Source organism: Salvia miltiorrhiza, chromosome 5 (assembly GCF_028751815.1).
Source record: "Salvia miltiorrhiza cultivar Shanhuang (shh) chromosome 5, IMPLAD_Smil_shh, whole genome shotgun sequence".
In the NCBI taxonomy this organism is placed as follows: domain Eukaryota; kingdom Viridiplantae; phylum Streptophyta; class Magnoliopsida; order Lamiales; family Lamiaceae; genus Salvia; species Salvia miltiorrhiza.
In genome coordinates this window covers 56,968,678-56,991,467 of record NC_080391.1, presented here as the reverse complement: position 1 = coordinate 56,991,467, position 22,790 = coordinate 56,968,678, and the positions used below count along the sequence as shown (strand labels likewise).

The 22,790-nt window shown below is 38.3% G+C and overlaps 1 protein-coding gene and 1 pseudogene across 1 annotated transcript; both read right to left on the bottom strand.

Annotated features, from left to right (window-relative positions):
• Positions 1 to 463: 463 nt before the first annotated feature.
• LOC131025381 (stemmadenine O-acetyltransferase-like) lies at positions 464 to 1,788 on the bottom strand (annotated as a pseudogene).
• Positions 1,789 to 5,415: 3,627 nt separating this feature from the next.
• LOC131026174 (salutaridinol 7-O-acetyltransferase-like) lies at positions 5,416 to 5,877 on the bottom strand. The gene has a single exon (XM_057955945.1). It carries the CDS (start codon positions 5,875 to 5,877, stop codon positions 5,416 to 5,418), a length of 462 nt encoding a protein of 153 aa, XP_057811928.1.
• Between the last annotated feature and the right edge of the window lie 16,913 nt (positions 5,878 to 22,790).

The window sequence follows — 22,790 nt, the reverse complement described above, 5'->3', positions numbered from 1 at the left end:
TTAGATTGGATATTTAAATTTTAATTAAGTATATAGAGAAAAGGTAACATCATGCAGTATTATATTTATTTATAATTATCAAGCGACAACTCCAGGGTGTATAGAATAATTAATACCACGAATTTCTGAAAATTAACAAGAACATATACGTAAAATATATATAAGCGCATGCGGTTATGTTCCCAATTTTTAGAAAAATAAAAAATTAAAATTTCATTAAAACTCGTGCCCTCCATTTTTATGACTATTTTTTGTGGACAGAACAAGTATTAATTATATGAATTATGACCAATTATTAATTAACTCATTGTTTAATTCAATCTTCACATTAAAATATACTCCGTAAATGAGCCGTACGTGGGTGGACATATATACTCCATATAGTTTAATTATTAGCAGCATGGCTTATATTCTAGAAACTTGCTGTTCATTTCAAACAACCTCGATCGAACATGTGCAATCATTGCCGAAATTATCAAAATATATATTACATGGTTGAAAATTTTCATTACAAATTGCTTTTCAACATTAAATGAGCTTCGAATTTCTTCATATCTTGTTTGGTCAATTGAATCAATGCCTCTATTCCATCCCCACTCTTTGTATCCATAAAAAGTGCTAAATTCTTATAGGGTAATCCCCCGTACCGGACCCGGTCGGGTCTGCCCCACCCAAAATCCGCTTCGTACAAAGGCAACCTACATAAACTCGTGAAGACGAATCTAATCACCACGCCTTTATTGGCTCGAGCCTGAGCTTGAGCCCTCGTAACCTCTTTCAAATACATCTCACTGTTCTTCAACATAGCCACATAGCCGGCGTCGAACGCCTTCGACGCTTCACGCACCTTCAGCAGAACCTCGACGCCGCCGTCTTTGGCTGCCACCTCCGCCCTCGAAGATAAAACGAAGTTGCCGAAGTGGTACCCAGGCAACGGCGGGTCGGCCCGGGTTCGTAGGTTTACCGCATTATGCACCATGCAGATCCTACTCGGGTCGGATCTAATGCCCGTGGCGGACACGAACCGGGTCCATAAAAAAGTCGACAGCGCCTCGACCCGGCTCGGACGGCGCCCCCCTACGGTGTATATTTCCCGGAGGGCGGCGATCTCTGACTCCGGGAACGTGAAGATTCTGGAGACGACCTCTTCCTCCACCATTATTCCGGTAGCGGGTTGCAACCCGACCCCGGGGATGTCCAGCGGCGGAGTCGAACTTTGGGAGCGGCATGCCGTCGGCACCGCCGTTTCTGGCGACGGCGGACCAGGTGTTAACGAAAAAGAGGAACGATATTGCATCGGCGATCTTGTGCGAGAGGAGGACCCCAACGGCGACGCCGCCCCAGCGGAAATAGGTGGCGCGAACAGCCACGCAAACATCTTGGATATCCTTTGTCTCTTGATAAGGTAGAAAGTTCTTCAAAATTTTAGGATTTGGATTGGTGATAAGTTCCGCGACATCGCAGTCGGCTTCGGCTTCGGAGAAGGGTGCGCCGGCATCGTTGCAGTCGACGTAGAGGTTGCCGACGAGGCGGCCGGCGAGGGGGTAGAATATCGAGAGGGTTTCCGACAAGGATTTCTTGAGGTGGTTTGATTTTTGGGAGTTGGGAATTTGGGGGTTTGATGCGTAGAAGAAGACCAATGGACTGAATGATGTAAGCGTATATTGATCAAGAAATGAAAGTTGGTGTTTTTGGAGAGATTTTGGAGTTGGAGAAGATGGTTTGATGGTCTCTATTGAGATTACCTTAGTTTCTATCTCCATTGTTTCTTTCTCTCTATATATGAAACGATCAGCCTCAACACTTATATATATATATATATATATATATATATATATATATATATATATATATATATATATAGGGATGGATTATAACGAGAATGTTATATAATTCGTGAGAAATGAGAATAATTGTATAAGTGTATGTAAGCGTATTTTTTTTGGTTGAAGTGTTTTTAAAGTTGTTTTTCATATTTGATAAAATCTATTAATTATATATATAGTTACATATTGGAGAGCTCTCCACTATTATCTATCCTATGTGGCACTCTCATTCTCAATTCTACATTATATGGCATTTTTACATCTTTTGTTCATTTATCTCACATTGAATTTATTAATAAACTCCATTAATTCATAATCTATATAAAATGCTCAATTTCCATGTATACATCAGCTCATATATTTTTTCCACATTGATATTATATTAAATTTAGTCATTGAAAAATCTGGATAAAGAAATACTTATAATATGTATTTCAAATAAATAGTTTTCTACATTTTTTTATAGTTTCAAAAGTCAATGTTACACAAATTTTGAAGTTGTATTTAAAGTCAACTACACGTTGGGCTAGAGTCGAGACGACCTCATCTTTAAACTCGAAACAAGTAGGACATTTGGTATTGTACTCTATCCGTGGATAAGCAATAGTAGTTCATTTTTTTCTATATGTTCACAAAAATTAATTTGTTTCCATTTGTGAACAAGGTTCGATAATTTTTTTTTTGGTCTTGAGACAACAATTATTTCATGAGATGTGTGATCTTTGTTCTATCCTTGACTATATTAAATATGCATAAGCCAATAGAGGTCTATTTCGAGCGATAAAGCTGGGGCATCAAAATCTCTCTCTTGCAAGAGATCATTTTTGAATAGATTGATTAATTCATTAAATTAATATATATTCAATTTCATAGTATTATTTTTATTTTTATTCTAAATAGATGCATTATTCCGCATAAATAAATATTACTACGGTACCTTTGACTTGAATAAGGGGCAAACTTCCAGAGAGTAGCTGTCTCACAAGCAAATAAATTGACATTTTGGTTCTATAAGAAAAGAAAATGACATTTTCGTGTCTAGAATGAATAGCCAAGGAGAAAAAATCACGCATATTATATACGGATAAGGATATGATCCAAAACTTTTATTTATTCGTCGTCCTTTTCTTTTGTAATTAATTATAGATGTAAAGATTTTTTTTGTGTTAGGTGCACCTAACACAAGGTTGAAATTAAAGAGTTCAATAATATTTTTATACTCCCATGGAAACAAAGGTTGAAAATGACTGAAAAATTCAATCATTTTGAATTCAATTGGGCGGCATGTTTGCTTTATCAATTTCTAGATTTATAAAAAAATAAAAAATCAAACTTGCCGTCCGAATAATAATAATATTAAAATATATATATATATATATAGTATATGTATATTGATGTGTGCTTTTTAGTTACTTAGTTTAGTGTGTGTTTTACTATGGTTTAATATGGGTTTTACATGATTTGTGATGTTTTGGAATAGGAATTAGATGGATTGAAGATAGATGCTCATGGATGGAGGAAGTTGGTGAAAGTCGAGAATTGTGAAAGAAGTTGATTGATTTTGGAGAAGATTAGAGATTGGGCTTGGAGTTAATTATTTTAGATTTAATTAAAGTCTAATACTCTTGTTTTAATTAATCTTGGACCTTATTATTGTTAAATGGCCGATCAACCCATGATTAGGGGATAGGGACGGCTATTTTGTGAGGGATTTTATTCCCTTAGTTATTTGTTTTTATCTTAGCCGCCAACTAGGAATATATAAATATATAGGATTAGTTAGTTTTCTTAGCACTCACGTTTTTATCACTTTTAAGATTAGGTTAAGTGTTTTAACTTGGCGGCTGGGGAGCTTAATAGCGTAGGAATCACTTTGTTTTTTTTATATGCTTTTATTGTTTTGTTTTTCTCCTCTTAGTTGTAATCTGTTTTAACTCTGGTACCTCTGGTACCTTGAGTCTTTTCTTTTTAATACATTGCCTTTTTCCTGATCAAAAAAAAAAAAAAAGCTAAGAGAGAATAGCATGAGTATTAATAAAAATTAGTTGTGTATTTGATGAGTGGATAATGGATCAAGAACTGACGGTTCGGCCCTGAACCAGCTCGGTGGTAAACAGTTCGGGCCGAAACAGTTGACCACCGGGCCGGTTCAAGGCCGAACCGCCGGTTCCGATTGGCCCTTGGCACCCCTATCTAAGACATATACAGTCATTTTGGATAAGATCATCTAGTTATTTAACCATCAAAATTTTAATTATAATTATAATTATATTTATAATATATAATATATAATATATAATATAATCGGTCTTTATAAATATTTTTCAACAAAGAAGTATTAAATAAAACTTAAAAACCCAAATCAATTTTGTGGATTATGAGTAATTGTAAGTCATAGTTCAATCTCAAGAATTCATAAGGAAACCAAATTAACTGTTCAATTCTTGTGATTGTTGTCGTTGTTATTCTATACATCTTTAATTATTGAAAAATCCCACAAACTCCCACCCTCCTTCAGTCGCGTCGCATAGCCGGCGTCGATGCCTTTCACGGCTTCCTTCCTTTTCTTGATGCTGTCGTCCTGGCTGCCGGATTTATATATAATATGCCTTAGGAAAAAAAAAAAAAGGATTATTACTGGTTAATTTTATCAACTTTCCTCCAATTTCGAATTTTAACATATAATTTCAAGTTTTTATTAAAATACATGAACTTTAATACTTATATTCGATTTTAAATACCGACGACACCCATTTTCTCTAAATTAAATCTGAAGTGGCATATTTGAAAGATGATTAGGACTCATCGGCGACACTTCAATTCATGATTTCTAATCATCTTTTAGATATATATGCTACCTCCGATTTAATTTAGAGAAATTGAGGTCGGTGTTAAAAATCGAGCAAGTATTGAAGTTCATGTATATTGATAAAAAAATTAAAAATTCATTTTAAAATTCAAAATTAGAGACAAGTTGGTGTATTTAGACAGTAATAACCCGAAAAAATAAAGGTCTACTCGAAAGCGATGGCATTAACTCCTCCTCAATGAGCATCAATCCACATAACTTTGAGTACGTACCTTCTTTTTCAACTCAACGGCAGCGGCGGCTGGCGGTGGGGCGCGGCAGTTTCGGCGACTGGGGGTGGGGGGTAGGCTGGAGGTGGTTTGCGGCGGGCGGGTGGCTGAATGGGGAAGAAAAATCCCTAATTTTAATTCAATATTACCGTAGGCCCGTGTTAACAAATACCGACGGCATGGTGCGCCGCCGGTAAATTGTAACCACTATTTATCTAATTAATTTAACATATACCGGCGGCGGAAAAGCCGCCAGTATTTTAAAAAAATGAGTTGCATACGGCCGGTAATGATCGGCGACGCCGTTGCCGCAGGTAATTTTGGCCCGTATACAAGCGATTTTTTGTACTGATATAAAGAGAGCAATACATTAATTCAATCGTTTATTTATTTTCATTACAAATTACTCTTCAACATTAAATGAGATTCGAATGAAGTACAAGCACATCATACAAATTTAAATGACATATAAAGAGAGCAATACATTAATTCAAACGTTTATTTATTTTCATTACAAATTACTCTTCAACATTAAATGAGCTTCGAATTTCTCCATGTCTTGCTTGCTCAATTGAATCAATGCGTCTATTCCACCTCCACTCTTTCTATCCATAAAATATACCACATTCTTGTAGGGGGACCCGCCGTACCCGACCCATACGGGTCTGCCCCATCCAAAATCCGCTTCGTATACAGGAAATCTGCACGTGCTTGAAAAGACGAGTCTAACCTCCACTTCATTGGCTAGAGCCTGAGCCCTTATAACCTCTTTCAACTGCATCTCTCTCTCCTTCCGCCTAGCCACATAGTCGGCGCTTAACGCCTTTGTCGCTTCCCTCACCTTCCGCAGGAACTCGACGCCGTCGTCCCCGGCCGCCACCTCCGTCACTGAAGCCCCAATCAAGTTACCAAAGTGGTATTCGGACAGCGGCGGGTCAGCCCGGGTCCGTAGGTTTACCGAATTAAACACCATGCAGATCTTACCCGGGTCGGATCTAATGCCCGTGGCGGAGGTGAACCGGGTCCATATGAAAGCCGACAGCGCTTCCACCCGGCTCGGACGGCGGCGGCCCACTGCGCTGCAGTGGCGGATCCAGGGGGGGCTAGGGGGGGCTTCAGCCCCTCCCAATTTTTGAGTTTTTTTTTTTAATTATAGATATATATATTTATTATTTTGTTTTATATCTATATATATGTGTATATAAATAAAAAAATACAAGAAAAAATATAGTAATACATTATTTATAGTATCCAACTATCCATATTAATTGCTCAACACATTGAGTTGTTACATTTATAGTATTATTTTTATCATTTTTTCTTTCTTAGTTAATTTTTAATGTTAAATTTGAGTCAATTCTAAAGGTAAAAGTAAAATTACTAATTACTAACAATGAAAATTAGTTTATTTGTTTAGAAGATGAAACATTTTTTTTTTAAGAAAAATGAATAAAAGTACGTTTTTATATGCTTTCAATCTACTTGATGTTGAATTAATTGAATTGCGAACAATTATCTTATTATATTAAGTGATTGTTGAAAAAATGTATGAAATGAAGTGTACGGAATGCTCAAAAAAATTTGCTTCGAGGGCTCCCGCCCCCGAACCCCCGTGTAAATATTTTCAAGCACCGTAGTCCAATAGATTCAGCCCCCCTAACATTGAATCCTGGATCCGCCCCTACTGCGCTGGTGTACCTTTCCTGGAGAGAGGCGATCTGCGACGCCGGAACGTGAAGATTTTGGCGGCGATCTTGTCACGACCGGCCCTAATTAAGGATAATTAAGCCGGGGAAACCGTGACTAATGAAGGGAGATTAGAAGCGGGGTAGAAAGGGGAATAATCAAACAAGAAAGGATCGCATTTCATCATTGTTAACAACAGGGATATTTATAATATAACGGAGTTTTAGTCGTATAGACTCAAATAACTAGTAAGTTCGGATAACTCCGACTTATCCAAAATAACATAAAACTTCTGAGTACGCAGCGGAATAAGGTTCTGATTACATGTATGAAGACATGTAACCCTAGAGTTCATTAATACATAATAAGACAAAAGAGTCCCGCTCGTCACTTCATCACCATCGGCAGCTGCTCAACCTGCACATTTAGAAATATATGCAGGGCTGAGTACAAAAGTACTCAGTGGGCACATATGCCTACTATGAAATATAACATGCTTCGTAAAGTTGTAAATTGTCATGCCATCATAAACAGTACAGCAAGGGAGTTTTTCGCTAAAAAGGCCCAAGCTTACTAAATTCATTTGTGATTCTTAAAGTTCGTCTGCAGACTAAGTTCTCTTGTAATCTATCATATCTGGAACTTTGTGCCGGAGAGGTGGCCACCTCTCACGGACACTTGACCGGCCAACCCGCTAGATGACTCACGGTCACTGGTGTACACTAGCCCTGGCAGGATAGCTATCAACTGCTCAGGACCCGAATTCGATTTCATAATAACTGGCAAAGCCACATCAGATAGATATCCTACCAAACATTGAAACATTTATGGCAAGACAACAGTTGAAATAATTTTCAGTTCAAAGATTTTGCAATGAAATAACTGTTCAAACATAACATTAAACTCATTTGATATATATGAAAGTAATGCCCACCTGATAGCAAAGCTTTGCTACAGATTAGTGACTCCTTGACGAGCTCTTATTCTTGCGCTCGACCTTTAATCCGAGAAAATAACGTAAGACTTTAAATCGAGGGAAAATTCTCAATTAAATGAGAATGCGTAATTAAACTATGCATGAATCTCGTATGCATGAACTATTATTCTGAGATAATAATCAGGGAATTTCTATTGTTAATCCAGGCTATCGGATTTAAACAAAAGCTAAGTCTCGGGGTGTTCTAATCCGTCAATTAAATAAATCCCGCTCCACGTAGTCGATAGAAAAGAATAAATAAATACTTCGACTTACTCGCTTTATATCCTTTTAAAACTCAATCGGGCTTAATAATTGGGAGAAAGTACTGTGGTAAGTTTAAATAATTAAAAGGCTCGACATAAGGCAGCCAAATAATTAATTAAGTAAAAGTAGGCCTGAATAATTAAATGAAAGGTCCAATTGAAATAATCCATTGGCTCAAGTAGTTAACTAAATCTTGGCCCAAATAAATAAATAATGAACAGTTGGGCTGAGTTTAAATCAAGTATGCAAGGCCCAGCTGCAATTAAATAAATAAGGCCCAACTGCAATTAAATAATAAGGCCCAACTGAAATAACAAAGGCCCAACTGAAATGATACAGCAGTCCAAATAAATGAATAATCAAAGGCCCATATAAATAAATTCAGAGGCCCAATCAGTAATTAAAATCGGCCCATATAAATAAAATCAGAGGCCCAATTTTCGGCCCAAATATTAAAATAAATAGAGCCCAAAAATTTAGCCCAATTCAATTAAATAGAAGCCCAAAACAAATAGAAGAGCCCATCCCTAAAAATAACTCGGCTCTCTCTCTTAGCAACTCACGCACACACACAACAAAACGCACACCTCTCTCTCTCTCTTTAAGATCCAAACGAGCTCTCTCTCTCTCGATTCACGGCTGTTCTCATGAGCTCCGTCGCTGCGGAAGCTCGCCGGGAAGCAGTGGCGATAAGCCGTCGTCACCCACTGCTCTCCCCTCTCCGTCCGTTTCCGACGACAACAACGACAAAAGCCGCTGCCGGTGGGAAATAGTAAAGGTGGAGGGATTGAATCATGATGTAGTTGGTGTTTGTACTATAAAGAATGCAGCTTTGTTAAGTCCATTATGTCTACAATGGTTTTCTATCATTAGATACTGATCATGCTTTGATATGTATGCAACTGGATTGAATTGAATAACTGAGGTCGCATAAATACCTTGAGTATCTTGTTGGTTGGTTGTTGTTGTTGAATAAATGGAAGAAGTTGGAATCTGAAAATAATCAGGTTGTTGTTCTTGCTTTAATGCAGGTGGGAAATAGTAAAGGTGGAGGGATTGAATCAAAACTTACCCCTTGAAGTTTGCTGGCAGAGCAATAAACGATTTCCTCTTGTTCCTTAGTGGATTCTACATGAAAAATGGAAGAGAATGAATGTGGTTTGTTGGTTGAAGTTGAGGCTAAGTGGAGAAGTTGTTGTAGTGTTTTGACAGAATGTAGTGCTCAACAAAGTGTAGTGGTGATAGTAAAGTAGTGGTGTTGGTGGTTGAAAGAAGTGGGGAGCAAAGGGTGGTGGGAAGAAAAAGAAAGAAAAAAAAATGTAGAGGAGGATTAATGATGTATATTCTATGTCTCGGTGATTCTGTAACTGTAAAATGGATCGCGTTCTCGTATCTCGACATGTGATTTCTCGCTAAAATCGATAAGTTATAAAATGAATCTAAATTAAATCCGTAGATTTAATTCGTTCATTTTTTTCTGATATCTAAATTAAATCCGCAGATTTAATTAACTCACGAGTCGGAAATAATCCACGACTTGAGTAAAAATAAATTCTAATTCCATCTCGCTTAAATAAATAACGTGACTTTGCTAAGTCAGTTATAACTCTGAATAATATCATTGACTATTTTAACAATATAAATTCAGGATCATAAGCTGAATTCATATCAGGATAATAACCGTTTTCATTCACTGATGAGCAAAAATAAACACTCATTACTGGATTTAAAATATATAAAAGAGCGGGTCATTACATACTACCCCTCTTAACAAAAATTTCGTCCCGAAATTTGCATATTTATTCTAAAACAGTTCGGGGTATTTCTCCTTCATTTTGTCTTCAAGCTCCCACGTGGCTTCCTCTTGTCCGTGGTGTCTCCATAAGACTTTCACTGATGTGATTGCCTTATTCCTGAGTTGTTGTACTTTTCGATCTAGAATGACCTCTGGTCTCTCTTCATAGCTCAAGTCTGGGCAAAGGATCATCTCTTCTTGGTGGATTATGTGCTTTGGATCGAAAACGTATTTTCTGAGTTGTGATACATGGAAAACATTGTGAACGTTTCCAAAACTTGGCGGTAATGCCAACCTATAGGCTACTGGGCCTATTCTCTCCAAAATTTCATAAGGTCTTACGAATCGGGGTCTAAGTTTTCCCTTGACACCAAACCTAGTTATCCCCTTGGTAGGAGATACCTTTAGGAAGACCTTGTCTCCTATTTCAAAACATAACTCAGTTCGACGTGCATCAGCGTAAGATTTCTGTCTATCTTGTGCCTCTTTTATTCGCCCTCTGATCTGGCGGACTATCTCAACCATCTCATTGACCATGTCTGGTCCTAAAACTTTTCTCTCACCCACTTCATCCCAATTTAGATTGAGTTTTACGACTCAATGCATCAGCCACTACGTTGGCCTTGCCTGGGTGGTAGTTAATACCACAATCATAATCTTTCACTAGTTCGAGCCATCTCCTTTGTCTCATATTAAGGTCCTTTTGCTCGAAAAAATATTTCAGGCTTTTGTGGTCTGTGTATATCTCGCACCTAACTCCATATAGGTGGTGTCTCCAAATCTTTAGTGCGTGCACCACTGCAGCTAATTCCAGATCATGAGTCGGGTAATTTAGTTCATGTGGCCTAAGCTGTCGTGACGCGTATGCTATCACTTTTCCTTCTTGCATTAGTACACAACCGAGTCCATTTTTGGACGCGTCCGTGTAGATCACATATTCCTTGTCAGCTGTTGGGACGGCTAACACTGGTGCCGTAGTAAACTTTTCCTTGAGTTCTTGGAAGCTCTTCTCGCACTCCTCTGTCCAAGAAAATTTTATTCCCTTCCTGAATAGTTGCGTCATTGGCCTTGCAATTTTGGAAAATCCTTCCATAAACCTCCGATAGTAACCTGCCAATCCTAAGAAACTTCTTATCTCATTAGGGTTAGTAGGCGATTTCCATTCGCGCACTGCTTGCACTTTTTCAGGGTCCACTTTAATCCCTTCTGATGACACAATATGTCCTAAAAACGTGACTTCGCTGAGCCAAAACTCGCACTTGCTGAATTTGGCATAAAGGCGCTCCGTCCTTAACGTTTCTAGAACAATTCTTAGATGTTCCTCATGGTCTTTCTCGTTCTTCGAGTAGATCAGGATGTCATCTATAAACACCAAGACAAATTTATCTAAGTACGGATGAAACACTCGATTCATGAGGTCCATGAATACGGCTGGCGCATTAGTTAGCCCGAATGGCACAACTACAAATTCATAGTGGCCATACCTAGTTCGAAATGCCGTCTTAGGTACGTCTTCTGGTCGAATCTTCAGCTGGTGATAACCAGACCGCAAATCAATCTTCGAGAACACGCTTACTCCCTTGAGCTGGTCGAAAAGGTCATCTATCCTTGGTAAAGGATATTTGTTCTTCAGTGTCACTTTGTTCAGTTCCCTATAGTCTATGCACATTCGCAATGTGCCATCCTTTTTCTTCACGAAAAGTACGGGTGCACCCCAAGGTGATACACTTGGCCTAATGAATCCAAGTTCCAAAAGTTCTTGCAGTTGTATCTTGAGTTCTTCCAACTCTTTATGAGCCATTCGGTATGGTGCCTTCGAAATGGGAGCTGCCCCGGGCTCCAAATCAATGGTAAACTCAATTGGTCTGTCCGGTGGTGGCCCTGGCAGAATCTCTGGAAATACATCTGAAAAGTCCCGTACAATTGCTACATCTTCTATACTCTTTTCAGTACCCAGTTCTCCGTGCAAGTATACGAGGTAAGCTGAGTATCCCTTCTTCATCATTTTCGTTGCTTGCAGGGCGGAGATGATCATCTTTCTTCTTCCCATACTAATTCCGTGGAAATGTGACGGCTCCCTTCCTGGGGGTCGAAACGATATCCGTCTTTCGTTACAAATGATGGTGGCATAGTTCTCGGCTAGCCAGTCCATTCCTAGGATTATGTCCACATCTCCCATCGGTATAACATACGAGTTGTTCACTACAATCTTGAGTGACCCTATATTCAGTTCTAGGTTCAAGCACACATGATCTACTGTCGTCATCCCTCCTATAGGTGATGATATACTCAACTCATGTTCAGCTCTTTCCATTTTAAGTTTTAATGTGTCGACACATGTACTTGAAATGAAAGTATGCGATGCGCCCGTATCAAATAGAACTACAACAGGAGTATTGAGTAGCATGCCCATACCTGCCAAGTTTCCCTGGTTGTTCTCGGGCTGCTTCTGCCTCATAGCATAGGCTCTAGCATGACGAGGCTTTTCATGTTGTTTCTGTTGTCGCTGCTGTTACTATGGTTGCTGCCTTGGGTATGGTTGGGGCAAAGCTTGGATTGCTCGCAGATGCGGAGCCTGGATAGGTGGGTTTGGTCTTGAACCCGTTCCATGTTGCTTATTCGGGCACCGGTTTGCATAGTGCCCCTTCTGGTTACAGATATAGCAACTATCACTGCCGGCTTTACAGATTCCCACATGATTTTTGTTACATTTGGGGCAATGTGGGGCTCTCTGTTGGTTATTTCCCATCTGTTTCGGTGCACTCTGGCCTCCATAGCCCTGTGACTGGAAGACCCGTCCCTGCCATGGCCTCTTCTCGCCTTGGTTCGGGTTACTGTTGTCCCATCTCCTCTTTTCTTTGAAATTCTGATTATAACTTTGATCATGTGGAGGTGCTGGCGCAGGTACAATTGCAAGTCTTTCTCCTGGCATGGCTGCCTCAATGTCTAACGCTCGGCTGAGCGACTCAGTGTAAGACAATCCTCCGTGGCTTGCCAAAGCCATCCTAATTTCGTGCCTCAGACCGGCACAAAACTTTTCAGCCATCTTTTCATCTGTGTCAACTTGTTCCGGCGCATATCTAGACATATCGCAGAACATCCTGTCGTATTGAGTTACCGACATCTTCCCTTGTTTTAGATTGTAAAATTCAGCTTCCTTCTTCTTGCGGTAGCTCTTGGGTATATACTTATCATATATACCGGCTTTGAATTGTTCCCAAGTCAGGTTTTCTAACTGCTCCGCTGTCATCGTTTTCATCCGTGCTTCCCACCAGAAATCAGCTGACCCAGTCAACTGAAAGGACATACAAGTCAGGCGCTCTTGGTCGGTGCAACGCAGGAAGTTGAAAATGCGCTCAATAGCGCGAACCCAAGTTTCAGCTTCTGCCGGGTCTCCTGTCCCGTTGAAGGTAGGTGGGTTCTGTCGCAAGAATAATTCTTCAATCCGTCGTTCTGGCTGAACAGGTGGTTGAACTATTTCTGGTTCTGGCCCTGTTTCTGGGCCTCTTCCTTCATTTCGGGGAATCCTGCCCCCTCCTCTTGGTCGTCCTCGTTTTGACGGCATTCTATTAGGTCAAAACACAAGTTGTTAATGCAACATCACAAGGCATACTATTGTTCTATCCAACTTCTCTCGGACGCCTTTGCTTTGTTGGCATTCCGATGAGTCGACATATAGTCACCAATGTAATACACAGATGCATATCATCGATTCTGTAAATTGTTTTCTTGATTCTCAATTCTCGCTCATACTCTTCCTCATGAAAGTATATAAATAACATAGCGGAAGTAACTTGCCGCAAAAGACTGATAGGGTCGCTACATAGACATGGGAAATTAGTATCAATGAGGACTATTTCATCAACAATTGAATATAGATCTGGTGATCTATCCAAGCATTATACACGATGAACTAGCTATCTAGCAAGGTCATCATGAAAGAGCTCAGTTCCGAAATGCCCTATGAACCAGCATTTTCGTACTAATACTTATCAAAATAACTAAGCCAACATAGGGGCATACAAAAGCATCGAAATGATCATCGTTTTTGAAATACACAAATAACGTCCTACTAAATGCACAAGAGAATGTCTGTATGCATTACGTGCTTGACCCTTGGATTGAAGCATACGTGTTTGACTGATTTAATCTGATGAGTATCTGCTTGTCCTTGGGTCACAGAAAATTTACCAATAGCTAGTATATCGCAATGATTCAAATCACGAATGGCAATTAGGCAAAGTGTTTCAATAATTTGCCAAATAATTGAAAATGAATAACCATAGGGTAGAAATGAATTGACTGAAAGGTCGAAACGAAATGACCTAATAGTCTGAACCCGTTTGGCTTTTCAGATGAAGGTTTAAAATATATAGGTTTAAAGACCCATATATGACGACTACTGAGATTTTGGCCATGTGGACTGGCCAGGTCCGACATAACTACTTCTCTGTCACTCGGAAATACTTTTCCGAACTTGGAAACTCTTATTCCTTAGCTGCAAAAGGTATATTTGGTCTAAAATCACTACTTTCTTCTTAATATCTTGAACATGTCCTTGAGAATATTCTAGAGCTTCTCAAACTTGGAGTCTGCCTCCTAGTTTAATGCAATCCTTAAACATCTTCTATAGGTGAAATAAGGTAGGCTCGACCTTACTCAACAATGTTCCTCTATATGATCTTACTGTAGTACTTCTAGTACTTAGTGTTCCTTCACATAGCTCTTGAAATGCAACCATATAATTTGAAGCACTCTTCCGTGTTATTGCAAAAGACCTTCTGAATCATCACGCATTCAATAAGGAAATAGCTTTTGCTCATCTGAGTACCTTTATAGGGTATGTGTCCCCATGTGTAATTCTAAGTCATGGAATGACCTTAGTCAATGCTTGCATTCTGGCTACTAAACTGAATGTTTGGTCTAAAATGTTCTAACTGGGGAATGTCTCTGATCGACTAAGGTATGCATACTTAACCTGCTTAGTCTCTCATCATAATCTCAATCTCTTAACTTTAACATCGAACCATTGTCGATATTTCTAGCTCTTGTTAAACTCCAAACCATCTTCAGGAACTCCTCCCGTCTTACGCACTTGTATAGATTTTTCTAGTCGATCATAATGGTTGGTAACTTCTAGTTACCCATGGCACCTATCCTCCTTTCGATTTGTAGCAGGTGATCGTAATCAATAGGGATTCTAAATCATGCTCACGTGTAATATAATAGGTAATTGTAATCATAAAGGTTCTGAATATCTGAAACTGTAAGCTGGCAGTTCTAATCGCGATGCTATAACATCATACACAAAGTGTTATAACTGCATATGAGTCCGACTCTGAAGTTCAAACATAAATCATGAAGGTTCTCTTCATGCCATAACTGGTGATAATCGAGAGTTAGTAATGAGTCTTAGCTCATTATGCGATAGCTAGCTGATTACATAAGTCACACTCGTCGCTACGAGCAATGACTCACGTGATCTATCATCAAATAAGGCAATAGTCGATTCGGTGTTCTGTCACTCGTGAACAACCTGAATGAAGAACTATGCCTGCTTCAGTGATTCGTGCGTGGCACTCCGCTTGCACTGCTTTCATGGGATTCTCTTTTTCTTTCTTAGCTCTTCACCATGGCTATAGTGAAATATAACTGAGTTTCTAGCTTCTATTGTTCTTCTCGTAACAGTGATCATGCATTCTTAACGCATCTAAGTTCATTGAGATATCTAGTCAATCAATAAAGCATAAAACTTGAATGTAAGCATCAGTACATTCATATAAAACGTGAACTTCTCAATGTTTTAAAATCATTACCACCTTCTTTCTTGCTGAGCATGACGATGTGATGAAGTGATGAGCTTTGGCTGACTGACTCATATATACTAGTGATCATACTAGAAAAATGGGCTAACTCTAGGGTTCAGAGCAAATGAACTGCTCTGATACCACTCTGTCACGACCGGCCCTAATTAAGGATAATTAAGCCGGGGAAACCGTGACTAATGAAGGGAGATTAGAAGCGGGGTAGAAAGGGGAATAATCAAACAAGAAAGGATCGCATTTCATCATTGTTAACAACAGGGATATTTATAATATAACGGAGTTTTAGTCGTATAGACTCAAATAACTAGTAAGTTCGGATAACTCCGACTTATCCAAAATAACATAAAACTTCTGAGTACGCAGCGGAATAAGGTTCTGGTTACATGTCTTCATACATGTAATCAGAACCTTATTCCGCTGCGTACTCAGAAGTTTTATGTTATTTTGGATAAGTCGGAGTTATCCGAACTTACTAGTTATTTGAGTCTATACGACTAAAACTCCGTTATATTATAAATATCCCTGTTGTTAACAATGATGAAATGCGATCCTTTCTTGTTTGATTATTCCCCTTTCTACCCCGCTTCTAATCTCCCTTCATTAGTCACGGTTTCCCCGACTTAATTATCCTTAATTAGGGCCGGTCGTGACAGATCTCTTCCTCCACAAATCCTGGAGTGGGTTCGAGGCCGCCGAGGATGTCCAACGGCGGAAAATAGGTGGCGGCCTCGAACTTAGGGAGTGGCACGCCGCCGCCGCTATTTATGGCAACGGCAGCCCAAGTGTTGACGAACGAGACGAAAGATCGTCGGCGATCTTGTGCGATAAGAGGATCCCAACGAAGATGCCGCCGCATCGGAAATAGGTGGCTCGAACAGCGATGCAAAGATCTTGGAACTCATCTGTCTCGTGAGGTAGAAAGTTCTTCAAGTTCTTAGGGTTTGGATTGGTGATTACTTGCGAGACGTCGCAGTTGGCTTCGGCTTCGGACAAGGGCACACCGACGTCGTTGCAGTCGACGTAGAGGTTGCCGGCGAGGCAGCCAGCGAGGGGGTAGTATATGGAGAGGACCTTCTGTTATCGACGGGTGTAGAAATGCGGACAGAGTAACGACATAAATGTGGGAACCGAGGCAAGAGTTAGACTCTTTCTCCGTAAGACAAAATTGCCCCGCACAGTACACACGGTTCGATGGCAAATGTCCCCAAGATACAACGGTTTGAATGAGTACGAGACCTTGTACTAGGAACTCGGACTTCCGGCGAACTACAGAATACTCGGGACTTGAGTATGAATTAGAAGACAGAATGAATGAATTAATTATCTGAATTTTCGGTGTGTCTAATCTCATTCTGCAGGGAAGTATTTATAGGAGAAGGAAGGGTGCGATGAAGAGGTGTCTGCCAGGGGGTGGCTGTTCGAGCCAGCCAGTGGTCCGAACCATCGCACTGGTTCGGTCAAAGGGGTGCGAGCCAACCACCCACACCTCACCAGCCTGATCCAACCGCTGCCACGTCAGCAACCTCATCCACCCGAATTCCTTATCCGCCACGCGGTGCCACGTCACCGAGCCGCATGTTCCACGTCACTGCCACGTCATACGAGCCACCGTTTAGTTTGTCAAAACTAAAGGCTCCTCAAAGCTCCTCGCGACGACGCGAAGTGCAAAGTGCGCCTACAAAGCGCCCATTGCGACAAGTGCGACGGCCTCGGCCTCGGACTCGGAAGGTGCTTCGCACCTTCCTCGTAGGAATTGAGTTTTAGCCTTAAAAGGCTAAGTCAAAAACCCACTTGGGTGCACCATAGGTCCACCATAGAGAAGCACACTTGATTGTTCCTTTATGGTGGAGAGCACTTTATAAATAGCTTTACACTTCCTTAATTTTCCAATGTGGTATGACACTCCACATTTCTATCTTCAATGACTATCTTTTGGCATTTAATTACTCATTCAATTCTTAATAGATTTGAACAAGTAAATATACCAAATTAATCTACTCAAAATGTAGATTCCAATTATGCCATTTAATTCCATTAATTACAAAGTAATTATGGATTAATTAAGCCATTTATTCCAACACCTTCGATAAGGATTTCTTTAGCTGCTTTGATTCTTCGGAGTGAGAAAATTTGGGATTTGATGAGTAGAAGAAGACAAAGGGACTGAATATTGTAAGCATGATTTGATCAGGAAATGAAAGTTGGTATTTTTGGAGAGATTTTGGGGTTGGAGAAGATGGTTTGATAGTCTCTATCGAAATTATCTTAGTTTCTACCTCCATTGTTACTCTCCGGCCCTCTCTCTCTGTCCGAAAACGATCACCCCCAACACTTATATATATTGTAGCTAATTAAGCTTTATGAAACCTAATTAAACTTGAACTAATTAATAGCGTGGCCACTATACTAATAATAGGGTAAATATCATGAAAACTCCTGAAGTATACCCACTTTATCAAAAATATCCTGAAACTTTCAAAATGTTCTCTAAACCCTCAAACTATTAGGTTTTTATCAAATATATCCCGCATATATTTTTCGGTCACTAAAAACGTGATGTGGCTCGCCAGATGTCACAATATAATTTATATTCTATTTTTAAAAAATGCAATGGCAAAAACGACGTCGTTTCGTACCATATCATTTAAAAAAAAATAACTCTGACATTTAAAATTCACTCTTATCGTGTTTGAAATTCACGCTAATAACCTAGAATTAGGGATAAATACGATAGAATATGGTACGAAACGAATTCATTTTTTTCATGTTATTTAAAAGAAATAGAATATAAATTACATTGTGACATCCAGCGAGCCACATCATCTTTATGGTAACCGAAAAATAGATGCATGATATATTTGATAAAAATCTGATAGTTTGAGGGTTTAGAGAACATTTCGAAAGTTTCAGGATATTTTTGATAAATTAAGTATAATTTAGGGGTTTTCATGATATTTACCCCTAATAATATTATAACTTTCAAAAGATTTAAAAAGAATAGTATTCCTCATGAATTAAGCCTCTCACAAAATATGCAGTCATATATATTGAACCAAGCCTCTCACAAAATAGAGTTTTTGAGTGCCTCAGTTTTGCCACTTGAGCTAGGCATCATTAGTAGTGAAGGAAGACTTTTACACCTTAATTTTAGTTTAATGCAAGTAGGACATTTGGTATTGAATATTAAAAAGGATTTCTAATTAAACTTTATTTTGGTAGAGGAGAATATCGTGAAGTAATAATATACTCCAACTCTCTAGGGAGTCTACGAATAAATTTTTTTAGGGGAGAGTGTATGGAATAATTAATACCAACGAGTTTCTGAAAACAAGAGCACATAAAATATAGAGTGGATTTTGAAAATAGCCACTTTTATATAGTAAAAATAAATTTTACCCACTAATATAAAAACTTAAAAAAATACCCACATTTACCATTTTACCCTTACATATAAAATTTTACAAATACCCACTGTTCACTGGTTGTGAATTCGACTCGAATTCACAACTGAATTCAAGTATTGGTTGTGAATAACAAGTGTTGGTTGTGAATTCGCGTGAATTCACAACCAACATTATTTCGAGTTGTGAATTCACAACCGATAAAACTTAAATTCACAATCAACACTATTTCAAGTTATGAATTCACAACCAATAAAACTTGAATTCACAATCAACACTATTTCAATTGTGAATTCACAACCAACGCCGATAATTCAGTTGTGAATTCATAAACCTAGTTGTGAATTCAAGAACATTTGTACAAAGTCATGAGCCTCGATCTCATCACATCATTCATCATGCAAGTTGGAACACAAATACCAGAATCCACCAAGAACATATAATTACAGAAAGAAAAACTCGAGATTGCCAATTGAATCAAGGTAAAAGCTCATTTCTCAAAATTTCGAATTCCAATTGCGTGATTATGAATACAAATCACCATAAAACTAAAAAAAAAATAGCCGGAGATGAAATTCATCTTTAAACATGCTGCTCCACCACAATAGCTTTCGTACTGACTATTCTTGCATTTCAGTAAAATAGACGGCGGCGCGGCAGAAGGCGAAGTCTCTGGTGCCTCTGCAGATTGCGCGGGCGCTGCAGATCCGGCGGCGATGCAGATCCGGGGCGGCGCGGCACTGAGGCGGCGGCGTGGTGAAGGACAGGCGCTGAGGCGATTGGAAGCAGAAATCGAGACAGATCGAGAGAGAGAGAGAGAGAAATCGGCGCCGACTGAGATCCGACGCCGGATGCGCCGCTGCCGGGGTTGGTAGCTCTGCTTCTGGCCTCGTCGTGGGCGACAGAGTTGGCGGTGGCCGTGGGAGCATGCGGCGGCGCCGCTTGGAAGAGAAAGATCGAGAGAAAGAGAGAAAAGAGAGAGGGCGTGTATAGAGAGAGAGAGGAGAGAGCGGTAGAGAGAGAGAAATGAGAGAATAAGAGGAAATTAAGGTTTGCCCATTTATATAGAAGGGTAATTTAGTCATTTAACACAAAAAGTGGGTATTTTTTTTATGTTTTTATTTGAGTGGGTAAAATTTATTTTTACTATATATAAAGTGGATACTCTTATATATTAACACTAAAATATAAGCCATGCTTTATGTTCCCAATTATTTCTAATAAATAAATTATAGTTTAAAAAGTTATGTCCGTTTCCACTTACTATCTTATTGTGAAATAATCATACAGTCATTTTCGATGAGATCATCTAGTCATTTTATTATCAAGTTCATTTTTTTATTACTCCATCCGTACTCATAAAATGTATCCAATTTGCCGTTTTCATCCGTTCTTATAAAATGTATTCATTCTATTTTTGACAAGTTTTTCACTCACAATAAAATGAGACTCTTACTTCACTCACAACACATTCAACTACTTTATTGAAACCCGTACCATTTACAAATGAATACTTTTTACAAGGACGGAGATAGTATAATTTATTTTATATATATATATATACATCTTAATTAATAAATACTTTTTCCGTCTTCCAAACATCTTCATATCGAGTTTTAATATAATGGATCAAGAACAAGAATCGATAATCATATTTACATACTAATATTTAACTTCCAGAATAATAATACCACGAGTTTCTGAAAACAAGAACGTATATGTAAAATATAGTAACTTCTAATAAAACAAATAAAAATTTAAAATTTCTGTCCATTAATTCCCACTTAGGATGCACTCCTTTTATAATACTCCATTCATACCATAATTTTGTCCGCCCCATATAATAATATAGTATTAATACTATATGTGGCTAAAAGTGGCGATTAAGAGGGAGACGAGGGAAGTGCGACGAGCTTGGTGGCTGACGTTGCTGCGGCCGGGGAGGACAGAGGGGGGGCGTGCTTCTATGGCCGGAACTTGCCTCGGCAGCGGCGGCGACTATCTCTCAAAGAGGGAGAGATCGCGAAGAGAGAGAGAGAGATTTGGGGAGGAGATGAGACGCAGCGAGGGTGGGCGGCAGCGGCGCGACGCAGCGCGACAAGGGTGGGCGGCGACGGGCTGGCTCGGGGCAGCGGCGCCGGCGGCGGAGTCAAGAGGGGAGAGAGAGAGTCGAGAGAGACAGGGAGGACGAACAAAACTAGGGCTTCTAGTTTGGGGGGGGGGGTTAATTTCTAAATTTCCTAAATTTTTTTCTTTTTTTCACTTTTAATATTCAATTTTTGGTATTTAGATTTCTAATTTAGATTTTTAATTTACATTTTATATAAGTGTTGATAAAATAAAAAAATGTTATGAATTTTTTATTTTTCAAAGTCTATATCTAGGAATAAATTCAAATTTTAGGATAAATAATTTATTTGTCATTTTTTAATATATAATATAAGAATGTAGAAAATTATTTTAAAAAAATTAATAAAAAAAATTATACATAACAGTTTTTAGAGACGCTCATACATAACGGTTCAAAAACCGTTGTAAATGACGCTTATACATAACGGTTCAAAAACCGTTGTAAATTACTGTTATAAAAGATGGTCATAGATAACGGTGGCACAACGGTTTTGTAATACCGTTATGTATGCAACTTATAGATAACGCAAAAACATAACGCATTTGTTCAAACCGTTATCTATGCATTTAGACAACAGTACATAGATAACAGATTTTCGCAAAACCGTTATCTATTCCTAAAAGTGCGCTCATACATAACGGTTTTTGAAAAAAACCGTTATCTATTCACTGTTATGTATGTAAACTTTTGTAGTAGTGATTACATCGATTTTGAGATATGACCCCACACAATTTCTTATGTATATTTTTATCTCTTAAAAATACAAGTTCTTTTTTTTTTTTTCCATTCAACACATTATCTACCAAACTTATTCGTTCCTCCAAGTAATATATTTTTATAGGACGGAGGGAGCATAATATAATCGGTCCTACTATTTACCAATAAAAGAATTAATAAAATAAAAAACTTTTAAATCCAAATCATGAAGTAACCAGCTATATTAATCAAAATGTTTAATTAATCTCGATCCGTGATATTAATTATTTACATATATGCTCTTCTTTTCAGAAATTCGTGATATTAATTATTCTATAGACACCCTAGCCTGGAGTAGTCGCTTGATAATTTTTAATTTAAATATAGTAATGCATAATGATTACTTAATTTAAATTTAAATAACTATGTGCATGATTGCTAGTGATTAATGTCTAAGATTCTACGTCAAAAAATTAAATGTCTAAGATTAAAAATTTTGGGTTCTACTAACTCATTAATGAAAAAAATTTAAATAACTATGTACTCCATCGTGACAAAGTTTTTAAATTTAACTTTATTAATTAGCTCAATAATGAAAAAAAAATCCAATAATACTCCATGGTGCAATACCAAATGTCCTACTTGCAATTTTTTGTGGAGAATATTTTTCTTTCCATCTCATTGTTAATTGGAGATAATTTTACTTGAGCTTTTCTCTTCGAAAACGATGATCACCCCTAATATCATTAACGGATCGATTCATCAGATCTAAATTAATTACATTTATTTCGGTTTTAAAAAAAAAAAAAAGAGATAAAAAAAGTCAACATACTAGCTAGTAATTTGACATTGAAACTTTTAATTAGAACCAGCTAGGACAAGACTTTTAAATACGTTATGATTGGACAAATTAAAGTCAAACATTCTAACAATTTGACATTAAATATAACAATTGTCATGCAACTTGAGGTTGTCTGAAATAAAGAGAATTTTTTTTAATTAGATATAATACAAAATATATATTGTGAAATTGAATATATATTACAATAAATTAATTAATCTACTCACAAAGCCGCCACCGGTCTCCCTCTCCTGCTTCGGCGACTGCA